The sequence below is a fragment of the Vulpes lagopus genome, chromosome 6 (assembly GCF_018345385.1).
Source record: "Vulpes lagopus strain Blue_001 chromosome 6, ASM1834538v1, whole genome shotgun sequence".
In the NCBI taxonomy this organism is placed as follows: domain Eukaryota; kingdom Metazoa; phylum Chordata; class Mammalia; order Carnivora; family Canidae; genus Vulpes; species Vulpes lagopus.
This window is the reverse complement of record NC_054829.1, coordinates 100,075,293-100,099,227: the sequence shown is the minus strand read 5'-3', so window position 1 is coordinate 100,099,227 and position 23,935 is coordinate 100,075,293. Positions and strand designations below refer to the sequence as shown.

General features: G+C 38.2%; 1 protein-coding gene across 1 annotated transcript in view; it reads left to right on the top strand.

Annotated features, from left to right (window-relative positions):
• MANBA (mannosidase beta) overlaps positions 1–23,935 on the top strand; it is a 114,221-nt gene that overhangs the window by 2,241 nt on the left and 88,045 nt on the right. Inside the window, exons 2-4 of the mRNA XM_041759555.1 lie at positions 13,023–13,117; positions 16,547–16,652; positions 17,653–17,823. Coding sequence (XP_041615489.1) covers positions 13,023–13,117; positions 16,547–16,652; positions 17,653–17,823 — 372 coding nt within the window. The remainder of the gene's footprint in view (positions 1–13,022; positions 13,118–16,546; positions 16,653–17,652; positions 17,824–23,935) is intronic.

The following is a 23,935-nucleotide window of genomic DNA, read 5'->3' as shown; positions in this document are numbered from 1 at the left end:
CCTAATTCTAAGTATTTATTTGGTACTTCTGAATAAATAGCAGGCCCTATTCAAAGTGCTTGAAATTGAGTAGTGAACAAAACAGACTCTTTGTCCCAGTAGACATTCTGGTGGAGGAGATAGACAATCAACAAATTAATAGATAATAATACTGGCAAGTGGTGTGCTGAAAAGAAATAAAGCCAATTCAAGGAAGGGAGAGTAGAAGGGCTGGTTGGGAAGGATTGCTATTAGAAGAAAGTGGCTAAAGATAGCCATTTTGATAAAGTGAGTTTTAAGCAGAGATCTTTTTGATAAGGTCAATTAAGAAGAAGTGGATTTCCAGCAAAGAGGGCAGAAAGCAAAACAACAACAACAACAACAACAACAACAACAAAAAAAAAAAACCAAGAGTGGAGAAGGGAGAGTCCTTGAGGTGGGAACATGCTTGACAAGTTCTAGGAATGTAAGTTGGCCGGTGTGGCTGGAGACCTGTGAGCCAGCAGGGAAAGGAATATGTTCAAAGAAAGCATCTAGGGCAGATCATGCAGGGTTTGTAAGCCGAGGGAAACACCTTGGATTTTATTCTCTACATGTAATGGGGAAGCTATTGGGAGTTTTGAGCATAGAGTTGCATGAATGGATCTGCCTGTTGGGAGGTCATTTGGCTGTGTGAAGACTACAATGCAACAGAATAGGAGCATGGACACTAGCTAGAGGACTATTGCCCTTAAATGAGCAAGAGATGACTTCCTGCTTGGACCAAGGTGGTAGTGGTGAAATGGTGAGAAATCTTATGAGAACACATTTTATTTTATTTTATTTTATTTTTATTTTTAAAAAGATTTTATTTATTTATTCATGAGAGATGCAGAGAGGGAGAGAGATAGAGAGAGAGAGAGAGAGAGGCAGAGACACAGGCAGAAGGAGAAGCAGGCTCCACGCTGGGAGCCGGACGCAGGACTCGATCCTGGGTCTCCAGGATCACACCCCTGGCCAAAGGCAGGTGCCAAACCGCTGAGGCACCCAGGGGTCCCTGAGGCTGTGTTTCCTATACAGAATCTAAATTTTAGGTGTCTTGGAGAGTCTTTTGGGCTGCCTGCTAAAGGTTATCATTCAGGGACGCCTGGGTTCCTCAGTGGTTGGGCGGCTGCCTTCGGCTCAGGTCGTGATCCTGGGTTCTGGGATCTTGCATATTGGGTTCCTGCAAAGAGCCTGCTTCTCCCTCTGCCTGTGTCTCTGCCTCTCTCTCTATGTCTCTCATGAATAAATAATTTTTTTTTAAAAAAAGGTTATCATTCATTCAGCCTACTATTATACACACACTTAAGTATGCATTATATAGTAAAAAAGGAAATGAGTAAGACTCAGCTCTTGTTTTGTGGGAGGTCACATTCTTGTGAGGCAGAAAACCTAACTAGTCACCATATGATATACTAAGTGCTTAGATAAGGGGACTCTTGTTAGGAATGTTCTCAGCTTTCCTGTGCAATTCCTCAGTGGTGCAAGTTTGAAAAGCTTTTTTTTTTTTTTTTTTTTTAATAAAAGATATTCTCAGTGTGCCCAAATTAGAAAATATAGGTAAGAAGAACACTTGGAAACCTGGCTTTCAGAGATAACTACCACTAAAATTTAAAAATGTACTAGATCCATTTATACACATTTCTGATAATTATTTAAATATATAAGTGTAACAATTTTTTACGTAGGCTCTTTTAGATAGTTTTACACATGTATAATATATACATATATATACACATATATAACCATTTTTAATGGTTCTTTTTTATTTCATTGTATATATTTGCTATCATTTATGATCAACGACATACTATTGGATAGTTATCTGACTCAATTGTTTTCTATTCTTTGATGATCCTTTTAACTAAATGTTAGTGTATATCCTTATTTTCTTAGACAATTCTTAGAAAAGCAATTGCTGATTCAAAGGGTATACACTTTTTTAGTCTTTTAATATGTACTTCCAAGCTTTTCTCAATAAAAATTGAAACAGTTTTAGATTCCCATTATCATTTTATCAGTGTTCATTTTAGGTGCTAGACTTGGACATTATTTAATTAATTTATTTTTTAAAAGATTTATTTATTTATTTCAGAAAGCATGCAGGCACATGTGAGCAGGGGCAAAGGGCAGTGGGAGAGAGAGAGAGAATCTCAAGCAGACTCCCCTCTAAGCAGAGAGCTTAGAGGGAGTGTGGGCCATGTCTCAGTCCCTTGAGATCATGCTCTGAGCCAGAATCAAGAGTGGGACACTCAACTGACTGAGTCACCCAGGCACTCTATTAGGACATTATTTTATTTTTTATCTTTTTTTTTTTTTTTTTAGGAATCCAACTTGGTTTCCTTTTTTTTTAAATTAATTAATTTATTTATGATAGTCACAGAGAGAGAGAGAGAGGCAGAGACATAGGCAGAGAGAAGCAGGCTCCATGCACCGGGAGCCCCATGTGGGATTCGATCCCGGGTCTCCAGGATTGCGCCCTGGGCCAAAGGCAGGCGCCAAACCGTTGCACCACCCAGGGATCCCCTAGGACATTATTTTAAAAAGCAAAACCATAAATAATTTATAGTGAAGTTGAATACCTTTTTCATGTTTATTGATGAATTGGGGTTGCTTACTCATCTTTATTTTTCCATTGGCTGTTCATCTTTTATAATACAGATTTGTTAGACCTCTTTGTTATATATATATTTAAATGTCTCATATGTTAACGATATGTTTTTTCATGTAGATGTCTTAAAGTTCTATTATTGAGATCTTGTAAGTTTTTTTCATTTTATGATTTCTTCTGTCTTTGATATTATACTTTGAAAATAATTCCCTCTCTCCCAATTAAATAAATATTTATATGTATTTCCTTTTTGTAGTTCATTATAATTCCTTTATATATTTAAAATATTGATCCACTTGAGTTTTTCAAATGGTCAGTTTTTTATATCCCATAATTTCACAATTTTTCTTTTGTCAACTGATATAAAATTACTTTTTTATGTATGAAATTCTCACATACTGATAGTTTTATTACTCCCTCTCTTAAAATTATTTTTTAAGAATTATAAATGTTTAATGCTGATTGAACAAAAAAATTGATGCACAAAAATATAAAATATAAAGAACAAGGAAAAAAACAATAAAAAGCATACTACAAAGTAGAAGTTACCACTGTAAAATTTATGTGCATCTTTCCAGATTTTTCTAAGTATATACAAATACAACAGTATAAAAATGAAGTCAATTCCTGAAATGGTTTTGTAAGTACTTCATTTAAAATATATGGTGGGAGGGGCAGCCCGGGTGGCTTAGCAGTTTAGTGCCACCTTCCGCCCAGGTCGTGATCCTGGAGACTCGGGATCGAGTCCCATGTCGCGCTCCTTGCATGGAGCCTGCTTCTCCCTCTGCCTGTGTCTCTGCCTCTCTCTGTGTGTCTCTCATGAATAAATAAATAAAATCTTAAAAAAAAAAAATACGTGCATCAGTGTGGATAAATGTATGTTTGTACTCTTGAAGTAGCCAGGAGGCAATTGTCATGTAAATATACTTTTAAAAGTTTTTGTTATGTGGATTTCAAACAAATACAAAAATGAGTAGCAAAATGAACTTCTATTTACCCATCATCCTGGCTTCAACACAGTTCATTTTGTTTAGTCCTCCATTCACTATGCCACCCCTTATTTTGAACCAATCCTAGACATCACATCGTTTCATCCTCAAACATTTCACTATGGATTCTAAATATAATACCATTATCATACATTTGAATATTTTTGTTCTGTTTCAGAGGAGGAAGTCTCATGATGACCAAGTATAAACTTATTCTTAAATAGAAGGTACTTTTTCTGGATTCTGTACTCACCTTCTACAAAAGACTTAAAAATGGAATATTTGATTTTATTCAATCATTTTATGATGTGATATGATCTCGAAAGCTTTTAGAAAAGGAGTCATTTAAAGATTTGTATGTTTTCTAAAAGTTTGCTTAAGTGATCTGTGACATTAAGGAGAGAAGGACTCTATTTGAAGTTTAAATTTGAGCAGAAATAGTCATTTGGTTTTGGGGAAGAGAGAACTACAAAGTTTTTAAGCCTTCTTCTTCTTTTTTAAGATAGCTTTAGAAAATCCTGATTCTTAAACCTCACATAGGCTTCTTTGTTTGATGCCTTGTGGGGTGTGTTTAGGACATAGGAGGATTTGCTTTTCATGGCCCAACGCTGGGAATGAAAGGAACATCTGAGAGTTGGATCTTTAGGTAAGGGCTGGCTGGTCTTTATCACATATTAAGTGTGTATAGTCAACCTACACTATGAAATTCATCTTCCTATAATGATTATTTAATGTCTTCCATGTGCATTCTCCTTGACCCTTTTAGTTGTACCTGTTCATATAATTCCCACCACAATCCTGTGGAGAAGGTATCATTACTTACATTGACTGAGGCTCAGAGAAGTTATGGACTAAAAGATCATGCGTCTGTTAAATGGTGGGGCAGGGATTCAAGCCACTTCTTTTGACATCCCATACTGCCTGTTGGCAAGAATAAATAGTAAGCAAAGAGAACAATTGCTGTTTTAACTTGAAGATATCCAATGAAAACAGTGACAAGCACAATATACTGTTCAAAATATACCACCAGGGCAGCCTGAGTGGCTCAGCGGTTTAGTGCTGCCTTTGGCCCGGGGTGTGATCCTGGAGACCTGGGATCGAGTCCCACGTCGGGCTCCCTGCATGGAGCCTGCTTTTCCCTCTGCCTGTGTCTCTGCCTCTCTCTCTCTCTCTCTCTGTCATGAATGAATAAATAAAATCTTAAAAAATTATTTAAAAAAATGCCACCAAAAGTATCCCATTGCTAAAAGTTCTTGATAAATGCTAGCTAGCAATTGCTGAGGGTCAATCCACATGTCCCTTCTCTGTTCTGTCTTTTGGAAGTCTCTGAGTTTCGGTCATCATTCTGTGCCAGAACTGCTCTGGTGCCTTAATCTCTGGTTCTGTCCTCTCCTGATTTGTGGCTGGAAATTTTGCTCCACTCTTCTACCTGAATGTCTTCATGGAGTATTGAAAGTCAGTATATCCAAATGCTTCTTCTCTCAGTTCTCCCAATCCTTAGTTTCTCTTCTTTTACCTACTTCTAATAAAAGCACCAATATTTTCTCAGAGAATAGGGCTGGAATTTTGATGCCATTTTTGTTTCTTCTCACATATATTGCTACTTCTTGGATCTTGTAGGTCCAGCCTACGACATCTTATAACCATTCCTGCCCTGTCATTTATACTGCTATCAACCTAGCTTATTGTTTTCTTTTTTAAAAAGAGGTCAACTAATTTTAATGACTTTTACAAAACGATAAGGGATATATAATTGATCCTTGAACATGGGTTTGAACTGTGCAGGTCCACTTACACACGGATTTTTTTTCAGTAAACATGGCAAAATACTGTAAATGTGTTTACTCTTCCTTATGATTTTCTTTTTTTTTTTTAAGATTTTATTAATTTATTCATGAGAGACACACAGAGAGAGAGAGGCAGAGACACAGGCAGAGGGAGAAGCTGGGTCCATGCAGGGAGCCCGATGTGGGACTCAATCCCAGGACTCCAGGATTACACCCTGGGCCAAAGGCAGGAGCTCAACCACCGAGCCACCCAGGTGTCCCTCCTTAAGATTTTCTTAACATTTTTTTTCTAGCTTACTTTATTGTAAGCTAGAATACAGTATATAATACAGTATATACTAGTAATACAGTATATAATACATATAACATAAAATATGTTTACTGTTTATGTTATTGGTAAGGTTTCTGGTCAATAATAGGCTAATAATAACCTTAAAATTATAATTTTAAGGAGTCAAAGGTTAATAAGCAGATTTTTAACTGCATGGGGTTTAGGAGCACCATATTGTTAACTGTACTACTGAGCGTTAACTGTAACGATACAAATATTTAAAGATGGGATACATAATGAAAGTAAGTATCCTTCCATCCTTCTCTCCTAGTTTTCTAGTTCCCTTCCACAGAAACAACCACTGTTAACCAGATTCTTGTGTATACTCATGTATCTTGTGATATATGTCTATATACATATGGATTTTTCTATATTTCTCTCCACAAATGATTGCATTCTATGTATATTGTTTGGTACTGACTTTTTTCTTTAACTTGACATATATCCTAGAAGTTATTTCAGCCCAGTACCTATAACAGTAACAATAGCTATCATTTGTTGAATGCTTGCTATATGCAATGAATGGTTCTAAGGACTTTCCACATTTTACCTCTTGCAATTTTCCTACTGATTCTAGGAGGTATTAGTATTACCCTGTTCTAGAACTGAGAAAACAGAAATATAGAGGTGCTATATGAGCTTCACAAGATCCCACAGGTATTTGGGCCAAGCTAGGACTTGAACTCATGCAAACAAGGTTGCTCCCCACTGCTGTTCTTACCTGTCAGCTCCACCCCACCCCCCAACTCCCAGCTTCATCTCAGAGGCAGGAACTATGGCTGTTGATCTGTTCAACTGGCCCAACCTCCATCCCTGAGCAAGTGTGATCTCTGGCTCCTTTCACCCTTCATGTCAGTCAAGAATCTCTCTCTGGGCATTTATGCTAATCTTTCATGAGTTTTAGCCTGGCACTGTGGAGTGGGCTAAGAAAAGCATCTTGTTTCTCCTTTTAAATTACCCTTTAAATTCTCTTTGGTTAGAAAACAAGGAGTTTCCTTAACTTGCAATCTCTTTTTGCCTAAAGCTGTGGTACACATGAAGCAGTATTTACTAGTTTAAGGATTTTAGGCAAAAACGATGTTAAGGGGCAGCCCTGTGGCTCAGTGGTTTAGCACCGCCTTTGGCGTAGGGCATGATCCTGGAGACCTGGCATTGAGTCCCATGTCAGGCTCCCTACATGAAGCCTGCTTCTCCCTCTGCCTGTGTCTCTGCCTCTCTTTCTCTCTGTCATGAATAAATAAATAAAATCTTAAAAAAAAAAAAAAACGATGTTAAGGCCAACCAAAATGTCTTGACTCATGAACTTGGGATCTCTTATGCCTATGCACCTTCTGAAGTAAGAATCATAGCTGAAATTCATTTTGGAGATGGATAAACTGAGGTTTGGAGAATACAGCTTCTTCGGAATGGAATACATAAATACCCTATGTAGGTTAGAATAGCTTAGCTTCCTTCTTTTTCTTTTTATTATATAGTATTCGATACATGGAAAGTTATATGTACATGTGTGTTTATGACTTTTAAAGTCTAATAATTAAATGAATACCCATGCCCTTAACCATCCAGTTTATGAGCCTGCACATTGCCAACAGTATTGGAATTACCTTGGCTCTCCCATTCCCATCACCTGCCTCCCACTAAGGTAACCACTATCCTGAATTAACGTTTTCTTGATTACCTTTCTACAAACTGATTTTGCTAAATATCTGTGTATCTTAATGTATTGTTTTTGAATAAATGTTTTCTTAAACTTTTTTTGCCAAAGTGTCCAAGAAAATATCAGTGTATGAAACAGTTGCAAAGACTTCTTTTTCTTTGTAACTCCATTTGAAGTCATTATGCCTGGGATAGAATCAGGCATTGGATTGAAGCGGAATTGGGGAGTGGAAAAGGTACACCTGGTTAGGAATTTATGTATTTATAAGCAGTTATAATAGATGAAATTCAGAAGTTTACAGAGAAAATGTGACTGATAATGTCCTTTGTATGGTGTGATGCCACATAGTTGGTTGATATACAGCAAGCATGGTAAATGCCAATTATAAATTACTAGCACAGGCTTTATATAGCATGTTTATCTCTTGGTTCCTGCTTGGTAGATAGCACTGACATTGTAACTGTTGGTGGCATTTGTGACATTAATGGCAGTGTTAGGTAATGATTGAGCATATAGACTCTGGAGCCAGACGTCCTGGGTCATACTCCACCACTTCATTTGACTTTGAGCCTTGGACTCTTTGTTACTAAATGAGAATGATAATACCTGTCCCAGTGGTTGGGTGATCATCTGGTATAGAAGTGTAAGTGTATGTGGCATGAGGCACTGTAGTATAGTTGAAAGAATGCAGACTTTGGTGTTAGATTGAGTTGATTTAGTTTCTAGATTAGTCGTGGAACCTCAAGAGTGGAATCTTTTGGAACTTTAGTTTCTTCCTCTGTGAATGGTTATTTACTGCATATGTTTGTTACGAAGACAAAAGTATGTGAGTACTTACCTTGGACAACAAATGGTACTTCTATTGTTTTTAGGGTTCATGGGTTTGCTTAACAACTCAGGTACTTACATGGTTTTTTCTTAGTCATCAGGTGTAACACTGAACTGCTTATTCAGTTAAGCAGTTAACTTTATTAGCTTTATTTTACTTAAAATAAAGTAAGCTTACTTACTTACTGACCCCCTTAGATCATATTAAAATTCTGAGTCCTATCTAAAGCTAATAGAGACTGCTGTTAGCTTTATTTTACTTATTTTTTGTTTGTTTTCAGTTTTCAACTTTTTTTTTTAAGATTTTATTTATTTATTTATGAGAGACACAGAGAGGCACAGACACAGGCAGAGGGAGAAGCAGGCTCCAAGCAGGGAGCCCAACGTGGGACTCAATCCCAGGTCTCAAGGATCACACCTGGGCCAAAGGCAGCGCTAAACTGCCGAGCCCCCTGGGCTGCCCAGTTTTCAACTTTTTAATCAGTGCTATGAAGGATGCCCTAACTGCTAAATGAGACACAACGGAATATTTTTCCTGGTATTAAAAAAGTGACATTCACAAATATTTTAAAGATACTTCTATGTAATACACATGGTGACCTTGAATTAAAAAACATCTCTAATCATGTTCTTGATTCCTTATAGTTGCATTTGGAAATTGCTTTCCACTCATGATAAACATTGTGTACAGGCTTCTAAAATGTCCCTAAATGCACATTATTACCTTTTTTTTTTTTTTTTTTTGTAAAGCACTCTGGCCAAACTTTTTTTTTTTTTTTTTTTTTTTTGCTAGCACAAGTAATCCTTAGAGCCTAAACTAAAAAAGTGATAAAAGGAAAAATACCAGATTCTACAGATGTCCCAAAATTTGTCTTTATTTCTTTTTAATTTTATTAATTTATTCATGAGTAGCACACAGAGAAAGGCAGAGAGATAGGCAGAGGGAGAAGCAGGCTCCCTGCAGGGGAGGACACCAGATCACACCCTGAGCTGAAGGCAGATGCTCAACCACTGAGCCACCCAGGTGTCTCCAGAATTTGTCTTTAAATGGGAGAAAAAATTTAAAAACCACATGGAGCTTTCTAAAATGTCTTTAACAAGCTACCTTGGGAGCCCATTTCAAAAATAGAAGTTGATGCACTAAAACAGATGTTTCACTGCAGCTCTAAAAATTTTTATAAGTACAGCCATTTGGAAGAATGATCCTGGGTCAGAAGTTTTATTCCTGTGTATCTACATTAGGTACACATGCCTCATCTCAGTTGTCATAATTGTCTCTGTAATTTCCTCTGGAGTAGTGGTCATAACCACTCTGGCCTTCCATATCTGTATCCTCCAGGTAGACTGTCATATCTGCCACTCCCATAGTCCTGTTCCCCACCACCTCTAGAGTAGCTGCAACCTTGCCCCAAAGGCACGCCCTCTAGTTCCCTGAGCCGACTTACCAGAGTGATCCATGTGGATCGGTGACCATCCAGAGACTCTCCATTCATGGCTCTCACGGCATCTGATACATGCTCTGTCTGGTTTGGTGAAGGTGAAGAAATTAAAACCCCAGGATTGCTGAGTCTCATGAGTCCTTGACAACAACCACCTCAGAAGTGGGCCCAAAGCTGCTGAAGTGGTCTCCCAGAGCCTGCTTATTGGGGTTACATTTGAGCCCTCGCACGAAAAGCTTCTCTTCTTCAGAAGCTGTGACAGTGAATTTGAGTACTACAAATTCAGCACAAAGACTGGAAGAATAGCTATCGTCAAGGAGCAGAGAGACTGGGCTGTTAGCTTTAGATAGGACTCAGAATTTTAATATGATCTAAGGGGGTCAGGACCAGTCTGGAATCAAATTAAGTTGGTTGCTTAGCATTTGGAATAGTTATTATAAATGTAGTCTAAGCTTCTGTAATCTTTATTTTAGGGAAGGTAAGATATTTTCCCTTAGAGGAAAGTTGTGAGTAGACTTTATCTTTTGGAGCAATTTTAGGTTCACAACAAAATTTAATGAAAATGTTCCCATATACACCCCCCGACACAGAAATGTACAGCCTCTCCCCATTACCAACATCCGCCCACCAGAGTGGTACATTTGTTATCATCAGTGAACCTACACTGACACATCATTATCACCCAAAGTATATAATTTACATTAGAGTTCACTCTTGGTGTTGTATACTCTGTGGGTTTTGACAAATTTATTCTGATATGTATTCACCATTATAGTATTATTTAGAGGAGTTTCATGGACTTCAAAATCTTTTGTGCTTTGCCTATTCACCCTTCTGTCCCTTAATCTCTGGCAACCACTGATTTTAAAAAATATTTATTTATTTATTAGAGAGAGAGTGTGTGTGTATGGGGGGCAGAGGAGAGGGAAAGAGAGAATCTCAAGCAGACTCCCCACTGAGTCTGGAGCCTAATGTGGGGCTCAATCTCGTAACCCTGAGATCATGACCTGAACTGAAACCAGAAGTCAGATGCTCAACCAGCTGAGCCACCATGTGTCCTGGCAAGCCCTGATCTTTTTACTGTCACCATGGTTTTGCCTTCTCCAGAACGTCCTGCAGTTGGAATCATATGGTATGTAGCCTTTCAGATTCGCTTCTTTTAACTAAAAGAAAAATTTTAATCTCTAAGTTCTATTTGTCTAGAAAAAATATATCTGAGAAGCTTGGCCTCTCGAACTCAACATGCAGCTAGCTTCCTTCAAGGGGACTCGCTCCCCACGAGCCACATCATCAGCCAGCCCCACGGCTTAGCAGGATGACATGTTGCAACTGCTTTAGCCTTCACACCTTCTTCTCATGATATTTTTAACTGTTCTGGACTAAGTCCACAGTGTAGAGTTATAAATAAGGCTGGGTGAAGATACGTGAACAGGCTAATAATTAGGTACTTCTTTAAACCTGTATCCTTAAATATTTATTCCATGCTTACTCATTTGGGGGGGGGGGCTGAGTCCTATGTGTGTGGGAAGAGTAGAAAAGGAAACAAGTTGGCTGGGCCTGGCACACCCCACTTAGCAGAATACAACCTCACTGTTGATCAGTCCTTAAAAGTCAGTTTCGTGATTATTGGTTGTTGTTAAATCTCATCATCAACTACAACCTTCCCCAGTAGTTTATTAAAATATTTCTTCTGGAGGTGCCTGGCTGGTTCAGTTGGTAGAGCATGAGACTGTTGATCTTGGAGTTGTGAGTTCGAGCCCCACACTGGATATAGAGATTACTTAAAAATAAATAAAGTCTTAAAAATGAAATAAAATATTTCTTCCAGTCAGGAACAATTTCTGACAGATACCATTCTTTACATCTTGACATACGCCCAGCCACGTTGTAGTGCCTCTTATTGACTTGAACTAAGAGCAAGTGCCCAACTGGCCATTGTCAACCTAACTTGGTCATCTGTTAGATGTTAGACAAAGTTGGCTTTTCCTTTTCCATCTGGAGATGCAATCCCTGAGGAAATCATCCTTGGTCTTGTCCCAGATGGAGGGGGCTGCACTGTTTCCCTCTTGAAGCTGTGATGATGTTCACAGAAAGATGGGCCAAAAAGCTTCACTTACCACTTTTTTTCTACATCCTCATTTGAAAGGTAAACAGTGGAAAATGGGTAGGAGAAGAAAGATCTCTAAGTATTATGAAAGGGAGGGCCTGGGACTGGACACTCAGTGAGAACAGTATCTGTGGACACTCAGCAGGCCTGTCACCTAGGGTAGAGATTGGCAACCATTTTCAGTAAAGGACTGGACACGATTTTAGGCATCATGGGCCATATGGCTTCTGGCATACCCACTTAATTCTGCTATTGTAGCATGAAAACTTCCCTTTATGAGTTGTAAAGGAATGAGCATGTTTATACTCCAATAGAACTTTATTTATTGACACATGCCCATTCTTAGCTCACTGGCCACACAGAATGGGCAGTGAGCTGCATGGCCTGTGGGTTGTAGTTTGCTGACCTGGTCTAAGATAATATAAGCAACCTGAAGTTTGTCTGTGCTGGCTGTGTATTCTCTGTAGAGATCGTTTTTTTGTGCTTTAATAAAGCTTAGTGAAAAATGACTTTGGAAATGCTAAGTGAATCCAAGAAGTGGGAGTTCTGCTGATGTTTGGGTAGTAGAGGAGAACCATTCCCCCCTGGAGGCCAGCTGGTTACAGTGGCACAATAAGCACGGTGAGAATAAAAGGGGTGTAAGAGACTGAGAGCCAGGGCGCCTGGGTGGCTCAGGTGGCTAAGCATCTGCTCGTTGGCTCAAGCTGTGATCCCAGGACCCTGGGATCGAGCCCCACATTGGGCTCCCTGCTCAGTGGGGAGTCTGCTTCTCCCTCTCCCCCTGCCACTCCCTCCTGCTTGTGCTTTATCATGTTCTTTCTCTCTGTCAAATAAAAAATAAAAATAAAAAATCTTAAAATTCCCCGAGGGCCACATGCCAGAAGTTTTGACTTATTTTCTGCCAATACCTTGGAAGTTCTGTGTTTGGTTTTAGCAAGGACAGGTAATCTTCATCTCCATACATGTTCTTATTGATAATGAAACTATATTATTTCTATTTCAAAGCTCTTTCATTGAGGTATTTTGTTGGACTTTTTTAAAAAACATTTTTTAGTATTTTTTAGTTATGTTAATGCTATGTTAATTTTGTTGGAAATTAAATGAATGGAGCTTTAGCCTTGGGGATGAAATGTTCCAGCATGTGAAATGCTTATACTCCTAGGCCAAGAATTCATTAATTTTTAGGTGACAAATAGCTATTGTTAATAATTTATTTCATGTTTATTTAATTTATTATTTTTGCATAATCATCTACCATAATTTTTATCAACAGGATCCTTACTACAGATTTAATGATCTTAACTACAGATGGATCTCCTTGGATAACTGGACCTATAGCAAGAACTTTAAAATTCCCTTTAACATTAGGTACGTAAGTGTGTATATCATTATGTATATCTGTATGTATTTAGTTATTATTATTGATCTTCTTTTTCTTTCTTCGTAATAACCTTTTGTTTATTTAGAGTACATATCAGAGAGTTGTCAGACTAAAGCATTCTCCTATAAAAGTGAATATTTATGTTTTGATTTTATATAAGAGTGGTGCCACTGATCATCAGTCATGAAATTATGTCTTACTCAGTTATTCTTCCAGTGGTTATAATGGAGTCACCTAGACCTATTCAATTTTCTTATTTCCATTTCCTTCTCTCTGGCCTCCACCCCATAATCAATAGAGTGTGTATTTTTATAATTTGTCAAGTAAGATCAGAGATATATCATTTGTTCCATGTGGTGTTAAGCAGCTATCGAGGCCATGGCATTGGCCTTAATTATGTCATGAAGCCATGAGGAAAAGCATAGTACAGTTTCAGTAATGTTCCGTATAGCAGAAAGTAACCCATTTGTATCTACCACCATTATCGCTAAATAAAAAAAATCTTCTGTCCCTTTTGTCTGACTTTTTTTGGGTAATTATTTACTGGCCTCTTAAAAGAGAAATAAAACCAGACTCTAGTGCTCAACATCACAACTTTGCTGTGCTCCAGGCTCTTATTTCCAAATCATATTTAAAATATCTCTGTTAAGGGGTCCTTTTTCATCTTGAATTCAGCATATCCAAAATTTAAACAATTGACTTTCCCACATAAAGCTTACTTTATATTCTGACAGCCTTATTGTTTCTCCTAATGTAACACTATTTTGCTGACCTTCTATGCCTAAGGTGTTTTTGGTTTATACTGTCTTCTTCATCTCTGTATGCAGTCTGTTAATTTCTGCCTATCATTTTTCTTGATTCAGCTCCTTCCTCCTCATTTCTCAGTTTCCACATTTGCCTAGCCCTTTGGTAGTGAGTGCCTGCAATTGGGCCAAAGCTGTGTAACTAAATTTCTTGCTTTGTCTTTTTATTCTCTGGTCTTGGTATGTAGAAACATTAGACTCATCTTACCCAACATTAGATTCATCTTTCCAAAATATTGGTTTTACCATGACGTTCTTGCTCAGAGCCACTTGGGTGGCTCTGTAGGTTAGGCATCCAGCTCTTGGTTTCAGCTCAAGTCATGATCTCTGGGTCTTGAGATCAAGCCCCACATTGCTTCGTGCTCTGCACTCAGTGGGGGAGTCTGCTTGATATTCTCCTTCTCGCTCTCAAATAAACAAATAAAATCTTAAAAAAAAAAGAATGACAGTGTTTTCCTTTTTTTATAAAAAAAAGATTTATTTATGTATTTTAGGGAGAGGAAGAGAGAGGGGGAGAGACAGAGAGAGAGAGTGAGTATGAGTGGGGGGCAGGGGGAGGGGCAGAGGGTGGGGCAGAGGGTGAGGGAGAAAATGTCAATCCCCTGTCCAGTGGGAGTCTGAGGCTGGCTTGCTAGATTCGGGGTAGGGGGTACCTTAATCTTATAACCCTGAGATCACGACTTGAGCCGAAATTAAGAGCTGGATGGTTAACCAGCTGAGCCACACAAGTGCCCTGACAGTGTCTTCATTTTAATTTACAAAACCAGTTTAATCCTCTCTGATTGTCTGAAAATACTGCCTAATCTTGCCTATTCCTGTGCCACTTCCTGCAGCCCCTCCTACCCTGCTGACTTCACCAGATTCCTCCCTGTAGCTCCCTAGTGCAGCCTCTGCACCTGAATCTAGCCTATTATCTTAATGTACTAATGCTGTTAGCACTTCCTTATTTTGAATTTTCTTTTCTTTGGGGGTCTACCTTCTACTTAGACATTTCTACTCATTAAAAAAAAAAAAACTTTATTGAGACCTAATTCACACACTGTACAATTCATTCTTTTAAAGTATGCAATTCAGTAGTTTTTAGTATATTCAAAGAGTTGTGCCACCATCGCTAACCTCACTTCAGAGAGAAAGCCATACCCATTAGCTGTTCTCAACATCCCCATCCCCTCATCTCTATCCCAGCACTAGGCAACCACTGATTCATTTTTTTATGGATTTATCTCTTCTGGGAATCTCACTTAAATGGAATCATACAATCTGTGGTCCTTTGTGACTGGCTTCTTTCACTTAGCGTATAATGTTTTCAAAGTTCATCCATGTTGTCACATTCACCACTTCATTTCTTTTTATTGCTAAGTAATGTTTTATTGCATGGATATACCACATTTTATTTATTATATTTGTCCTTAAATTCTTGTTGCTTGAAGTCTTCCCTTGTAACATAAGCTCTAGATAGCACTGGTAGACTGTCCGACAAGACTATATTAATATTATAAAGTAGAAGAGATTGAGAGGGTTTTTTTTTTTCATTTCCTGTGTTTTAGGCTTGAATGGCAACTAGACTGCAGATTACTTAAATTCAAAGAGTGTTTTAGTTCCCAGTAGGGCTTAGCAGAGTGCTGGGCACGTAATATTCGCTCATGAATACTTGTTGGTTGGCTAATGTGTTCTTTTAGATAGTGTCAGTAAATGTAATATTTTGTGAAAATATTTTAGGTCTACTATTTAACTTAATTATCATAAGAACTTTGTAAAGTCCTAGAAGGTCAGTATGTTTCAAAATTATAAGCTGTGCTTATGATTTTATGGCAATTGAAATATTATTCTTTTTTTGGTTTAAATTCAATTTGCCAACAACTTCATTAGTTTCCGATATAGTTTTCAGTAATTCATCAGTTGTGTGTAATACCCAGTGCTCATCACATCACATGCCCTCCTTAATGCCTATCACCCAAATATCCCATCCCCCCCATCTATCTCTCCTTGGCAATTGAAATATTATTAAGAAAGATAAGCTAGATCAGGCAATATAACAAGGGTATTATGCTAAGTGAAATAAATCAATTAGAGAAAGACAATTACCATATAATTTCACTCATATGTGGAATCTAAGAAACAAAATAGGATCATAGGTAAAGGGAGGGAAGAAAATAAGATGAAATCAGAAGGGAGACAAACTGTAAGAGATTCTTAACTATAGGAAACAAAGTGAGGGTTGCTGGAGGGGTGGGGGGTGGGGGGATGGGGTAACTGGGTGATGGGCATTAAGGAGGGCATGTGATGTAATTAATGAGCGCTAGGTGTTATATGCAACTGATGAATCACTAAATTCTACTTCTGAAACTAATAATACACTATATGTTAATTAAATGAATTTAAATAAAATGTATTAAACCAATGCTTTTGAAAATTTCATTGGAAACTGCTTTTTAAGAATGTGTATTTTCTTTTTTTTAAGAATGTGTATTTTCTTTTTTTTTTAAGAATGTGTATTTTCTGTGAAATATTTATTCCTTTAGTTTTTAACTAATGAAGATTTATCTAAGCTAAAGTTTTTTTTTAAGCTAAAGTTTTATACATCTTGTTTTAAAAATCTTTTCTTTTTTTAAGCAATTGGCAAAAAGTGAATTTGATTTTTGAGGGCGTTGATACAGTTGCCAAAGTCCTGCTAAATAATGTTCCTATTGGGAAAACAGACAACATGTTCAAAAGATATGTAAGTATACAATGACATCAGATTAAAACCTACTTATATGTGTTTGTGTGTTAATTGTTGTGAGTAGAGAAAGGTAATTGCATAATTGCCCGTGCAGGCAGCTACTAGCTCTTTGAAGCACTGGGTAAGTTACTTTCATTCTTAGTTGCCTCATTGTAGAATGATGAAAACACCACAGACCCTATGGAGTTGGGAGGATTTAATAAGCTAATTATATAAAATATTTGACACACAGTTCTTGGCACATGATAAGTGTTCAGTAAATGCTGTTCCCCCCTCTCTCGTTCGGTGATTCAGTTTCATGTAAAATGCCAATTGACAAATTATTAAAAAAGAAAATGTTCCCTCCTTTCTGGAGTAATACCATTAAGATGTCATATCCTGATCTTCATTCAAGAATATACTTTTGAAACCAAAATAACTTATGACTTAGAATTACATGCTGTTCATACCAGAGAGTCAGGTTGTCACAAAGCCTCTAGGAAACTCCTTGGCAAGTTCAAGACCAAATGTAAATAGCCAGAGCAGACATTCCAGGGCTAAAGATACTTTCTTCTTGCTCTCTTTGCCTAGGACCATCATCTGTTCATACAAATAGAAGGAGAAACCTAGAAATCTACTTTTGGGTAGGAGAATGTGCTCAGCTGTAACTTTATGCACGCAACTAAGTTATACTTTTTTTTTTTTAAGATTTTATTTATTTATTTGAGAGACAGAACAAGCAGGGGGAGCAGCAGGTGGAGGGAGAGGGAGAAGCAAGCTTCCCGCTGAGTGGGGAGCTCAGTGTAAAATCATGACCTGAACCAAAGGCAGGCACTTAACTGACTGAGTCACCCAGGTACTCCTAAGTTACACTATTTCAGTGAAGTGCTTTCTTCTACAAAAAGCCTAACCCTAAAGATTTCAATTATATTATGCATCTCTCATACATTTTTATATGTCTGTATCTAAAATTTTGCACATGAGTCTATTGCTATATCTGTTCTTTCCTTTAATGCAGAGTTTTGATATTACCAGTGTGGTTAGCAATGTGAACTCCCTTGAGCTGCGTTTCCAGTCACCAGTGTTGTATGCCGCCCAGCAGAGCAAAGCTCACACTAGCTACTCCGTGCCTCCAGACTGCCCTCCGCTTGTACAGAAGGGCCAGTGTCATGTCAACTTTATTCGAAAGGTAATGGTGTTGCAAATGGAGGGGGCATTAGCTTTGATAATGGGATGTGCTGGCATGTGAAATGCTTGTTTGACAGCACCAATCTTATTTCAGAAGTTGGGTGTCTCTTCCTGACTGCTTCATGGGATGGAAAACTTGAAATCAGAACCAGAAGATTATATGAATTTTTGTGGAGAATCTTTGTCTCCCTTGATTTCCTTCCTGAAACATACTTCAGAACTTAAGTAACAACAGAAAAAAAAGAAAAATAGGTGACTGATAATGTAATCTTACAAATTATTTTTTAAGAGTTTATTAATTTATTTCAGAGAGAGAAAAAGAGAGGAGGAGCTGGGGGAAGGGCAGAGGGACAAGCTGACTCCCCACTGAGTGAGGAACTCAAGGTGGGGGCTCCATCCCAGGACCCTGAGATTGTAACCTGAGCCAAAGTCAGATGCTTAGCTGACTAAGCCACCCAGGCACCCCTGTAAATTATTTTTTTAACATTTAGGTTTATCAAACTTTTCACCAGACTGTACAGTTTATATTTATTAGTGATTCTCATTAATAGGAAGCTTTCTGCAAATATTAATATATTTGCTGATGTACTCTTATATTTTATTGCTAGGCTCACATAAAATCTAACAAAAATGAATAAAAAATCCATAAAATGATTATTTTTCTTTTCTTTTAAAGATTTTATTTATTAATTCATGAGAGACACAGAGAGAGAGAGAGAGAGGCAGAGACACAGGCAGAGGGAGAAGCAGGCTCCATGCAGGGAGCCCGATGAGGGACTCGATCCCAGGTCTCCAGGATCAGGCCCTGGTCTGAAGGCAGCGCTAAACCACTGAGCCACCGGGGCTGCCCGATGATTATTTTTCTTTAAATTTCATCTGAATCTAAATGACTTGAGTTTATTCCAGTATGTGGTTGGATTAGTATTCTATGTGGCATTAATTTTTTAATTTTATTTTTATTTAAAAGTTTTTTAGGGATCCCTGGGTGGCTCAGCGGTTTAGCGCCTGCCTTCGGCCCAGGGCATGATCCTGGAGTCCCAGGATCGAGTCCCGCGTCAGGCTCCCTGTGTAGAGCCTGCTTCTCCCTCCTCCTGTGTCTCTACCTCTCTCTCTCTCTCTCTCTCTCTCTCTCTATCATAAACAAACAAATCTTAAAAAAATTTTTTTAATTGTGGTAAAATATGATAGCACATAATTTTGCCATCTTAATCATCTTTAAGAGTGTGGTTTACTAGTATTAAGTATATTCATGTTGTTGTGAAACCAATCTCAATAACTTTTCATGTTGTAAAACTGAAACTCCATACCCATTAAAACAACAACTTTCTATTTTCCCCTCCTCCCAGCCCCTGGAAACCACTGCTATTTCTGTTTCTATGAGTTTGACTACTCTAGATACCTCAGATAAGCGGAATCATGCATATTTGTCTTGTGCCTGGCTTATTTTACTTAGCATAATGTTCTTCATATTGTAGCATGTATCTGAATTTCCTTCCTTTTTAAGTCTGAATAATATTCCATTTTTGTGCATGCCACATTTTGTATATTCATTTGTCTGTCAATGGACATTTATTTGGGTTGCTTCCACCTTTTGGCTGTTGTGAATAATGTTGCTGTGTATGGATGTACCAATATCTCTTTGAGATCCTGCCTTCAATTATTTTGCATATATACCAAGAAGTGGGATACTGGAGTATATGGTAATTCTATTTTAAATTTTTTTTAGAAACTGGCACTTAGTTGTAACAGCAAATGTAATCATTGGTTTCATTATGAAGATACTTAGAGGGGATCCCTGGGTGGCTCAGCGGTTTAGTGCCTGCCTTCGGCCCGGGCATGATCCTGGAGTCCTGGAATCGAGTCCCACATCGGGCTCCCTGCGTGGAGCCTGCTTCTCCCTCTGCCTCTCTCTCTCTCTCTGTCTCTCATAATAAATAAAAACCTAAAAAGAAAAAAAAAAGAAGATACTTAGAATATTTTTCCAGTACTTGTTAGCTAAAGCCTCAGTTGATAAATGCTGATTATTTAAGGTAAGTGGCTCTCTTCAGGCTGGATAGATTTATCATTAAATTATGTTTACATAATAGAAGTAGTAAGGTCAAAATTATACCCCCTCTTCTTTTAGTCAGCCTAACTAAATTTGTGTCAGAGTCTCATTATAACCATTTGTTCATAGTACTATAAAGGAACAGTCTGTAACTGATCATTCAGGTATTCTGTGAAATACTGTGTACTTATTCTTCTGTTTAAAATTCATCTTTTGTTTTTGGCCTTGGGCTTCAAATGGCACAGTGGTTTGAATATTAGAGTTTGCACGTTTTCTCTCTCCTCTTCTATCTTTAATCTTCGATCAAAATGAAGACTTTCTAAGTCCTAATGTTACCTTTTTAGGTCATCAGTAAAAATACTTAATGTTATGCATATATTCATGTGTAATAATCCTCTATCCCTCATTCAGCTTGTGGCATTTAAAAAATGCTTTTGGGGCACCTGGGTGGGTCAGTTAAGTGCCTGCATTTGGCTTGGGTCATGATCCCAACTCCCTCTCCCTCTGATCCTCCTGACTGCTTGCACTCTCTCTTTCTCTCTCTCTAATGAATAAATAAAAAATCTTTAAAAAAAACCCCCACACACTTTCAGGTTATTTAAATGAAACAGAGTTCTATCTGAAACCAAGAATCAGACCCAAATGTTCTCTTCTCTGGATGAGTGGAACGCTAACCCTGGGGCAAACTTGCCAGAGCAATGAATTGTATCTTGATGTTTCTGGCTAGACCAACATGGTCCAATGGAAAGAGACCTAAATTGGAGAGCAAGTCAGGCATCTTAGATCTGAATTCTGGCTTTGTGACCAGAATGATCTTAGGCAAGTCCATCATTTACATATGGAGCTAATCCTTTCTCTTTTTGACTGTGTTGATAGGAGCATACAGTGAAATAATAATGTAAATGCACTTTGCATACGATAAAGTACTATATAGCTAGCTATTCAAAATGTAGGGTAGTGTTATTATTTATTTTGGGGACTTATTTCTGTAGTTACGGATGTCTAAGTGTATAACTGATTATATGAATTTAGTGGAGTAGAGATGTCAATATAAGTCCTCTCTTGTCTCTTACCTTTTCTGTCCAGCCTGGATGGTAGGACACATCACTTCTGCTACCCTCTTAGCAATGTTCTCCGCCATCCCCCTTGTTTTCCACTGATATCTCTGGACATTCCTTCTAAGTTTCTTTATCCAGATCAACCTACCCCTTTTAGAAGTTGTATTATTCACCCTCCTCTCTGTTCTAGACACTTTCCTCCTCTCATTTTATATCCTCTCTAGGCTATCTCATTTAGCTTCACTTCTTCAATAACCAAATTTCTAATGACTTCTAATACTGTATTTTCAGTCCGGACTTCTCTTCAATTCCAGACCTTATACTGGATTGCCTACTTGGCATCTTCACTTGCCTGATTCATGATTCACAGGGACTTACAGCTCAGGATGTCCAAAACTATAGTTGGATTTAAACCCTTCTCCCAGGGTTCCCTGTATCATTGAATGGAGTGCCATCCAGAATAGTTGCTCAAGCCAGAAGCCAAAGAGCTTTTTTTTTTTTTTAAGATTTTATTTATTTATTCATGAGACACACACACACACACACACACACACACAGAGGTAGAGAAAGAGCTATTTTTGATAACTCCCTCTCTCTCTTCCCTCCAACCCATTACTAAGTCATTTTGAGCATGTGGACATTACCTCTTTAATAGTTCTGTGATCTTCCCATGCTCTATGCCTGATACCATGCTTGAGTTTAATCCATCATCATTTCTTGCATGAAACATTACGTTGGCCATCTAACTAGGATCCTACAACCTTATTTGCCTTCCTCCAATAAATTTTCCATAGATCGGCCAGAGTGATGTTTTCAGACAAAAATTGTTAGAGCCCTCTCCTTCTTAAAGCTCCTCAAAGGGCAGCCCCAGTGGCTCAGCGGTTTAGTGCCACCTTCAGTCCAGGGCATGATCCTGGAGACCTGGTATCGAGTCCCACGTCGGGCTCCCTACATGGAGCCTGCTTCTCCCTCTGCCTGTGTCTCTGCCTTTCTCTCTGTGTGTCTCTCATGAATAAATAAATAAAATTTATTTTTTAAAAAAAGGGATACATCCTAAAAAAAATTAAAAAAAAAAAAAAGCTCTTCAAAAGTCTCTCATTGCCTTTAGGCTAAAGGTCTTGGTTTGGTTGGGCTCATGCCCACTTCTCTGGTCTTCTCCCTATTTCTTCCCATTGCTCCCTCTTCATTTCCTGGACTGTGTCATACTCTTATACCTCAAGGCCTTTGCAGGTGCTGTTTCTTCTGAAAGGGATGCTTTTACTTCCTTATCCTTTAAACACACTGGATAAGTGGTACTCATCCTTTAGATCTCCTTATAAAAGTCACTATTATTCAGGGATACCTGTCTTGACACCTTTTTCTCCTCTCCCCCATTGTATTGTTCCCTGTCGGTGTCTTTTGCATTTGTGATTATTTATTCAATATCTAAATTTCTTGCCATACTGTGAGCACTATAAACAGGATTGTCTGTTTTGTAGGTTGATGTACTCCCAGCCTGAAATATAAAGAGCACTTCACAAATCTTTTTTTTCATAAGTGAAAACTTTCACTTGGAGAAGTTGTATGAATAAGAGTGATTTGTAGGCTTTGATGGGGAAAATAGTCTGCTTTATGAGATGTTGGATATTTTCGCCCTCCTCCTTATCCCTGTCTTAATAAAGGAATTATATACCTAAACTTATAAACTCCTCAATAAATAGCCCCAAGATGGTTTTCATTCCAAACATGAGAATCTGATACTGAAGTGGTGAATTTAGACAAATGTGACTGGTGTGAAGTGATTTTAATTCTTTGCTTTTTTTTTTTTATTTATTTATTTATGATAGTCACAGAGAGAGAGAGAGGCAGAGACACAGGCAGAGGGAGAAGCAGGCTCCATGCACCGGGAGCCTGATGTGGGATTCGATCCCGGGTCTCCAGGATTGCGCCCTGGGCCAAAGGCAGGCGCTAAACTGCTGCGCCACCCAGGGATCCCCTAATTCTTTGCTTTTCTCTGTAATGGAAACTAATTTATCTTTATTGCAGATAAATACAGATCTTAGGAAATAATACTTAAATGAGAATGATTTGGGTGATTCCTCGGGTTCTATTCTACAAATGCTCCATTCAGAAAGGTCTTAGTACTTCCTGTGGTGCTTATTCCTTTTTAAAAGCTGAGCTCATAGCCTCAGAATGTTAATTATCTTTATTTTTAAATATTTTCTCATTCTTTATGGTTATTACACTTAAATAGAATATTCTTTATAGTTATTACAGTTAAATACAGTGGTAAATTCAGAGATATTTTGGAGAAGTTTAAAGAGTATTGTATTGTACTGTAAAGAGTATTGCATCAATGTCAGATGCTTTTTTTTTTTTTAAGATTTTGTTTATTCATGAGGGACACAGGGGGAGAGAGTGAGACAGAGAGAGAGAGAGAGAGAGAGAGAGAGAGGCAGAGACACAGGCAGAGGGAGAAGCAGGCTCCATGCAGGGAGCCTGACGTGGGACTGATCCTGAGTCTCCAGGACCAGGCCCTGGCTGAAGGCGGCACTAAACTGCTGAGCCACCCGGGCTGTCCTGTCAGATGCTTTTGAAGAATAAATGTACATAATCAGATTTTATGTTCTGAAAACATTTCTGCCAAATTTAACTATGTTGCATAGGTTTGTAGTTATTGTATTAGTTATCTATTTGCTGTATAACAAGTTATGCCAGAACTTATCAGTTTAAAGTTTTTTTTAAATTTTTACTTATTTATGATAGTCACAGAGAGAGAGAGAGAGGCAGAGACATAGGCAGAGGGAGAAGTAGGCTCCATGCACCAGGAGCCCGATGTGGGATTCGATCCCGGGTCTCCAGGATCGCGCCCTGGGCCAAAGGCAGGCGCCAAACCGCTGCGCCACCCAGGGATCCCAGAACTTATCAGTTTAAAGTAACATTTATTATCCTAGTTTTTCTCTGTCAGGAATCTGAGTGTGGTATAGCCAGGTACCTCTGACTCAAGGCCAGTCATGAGGTTACAGTCA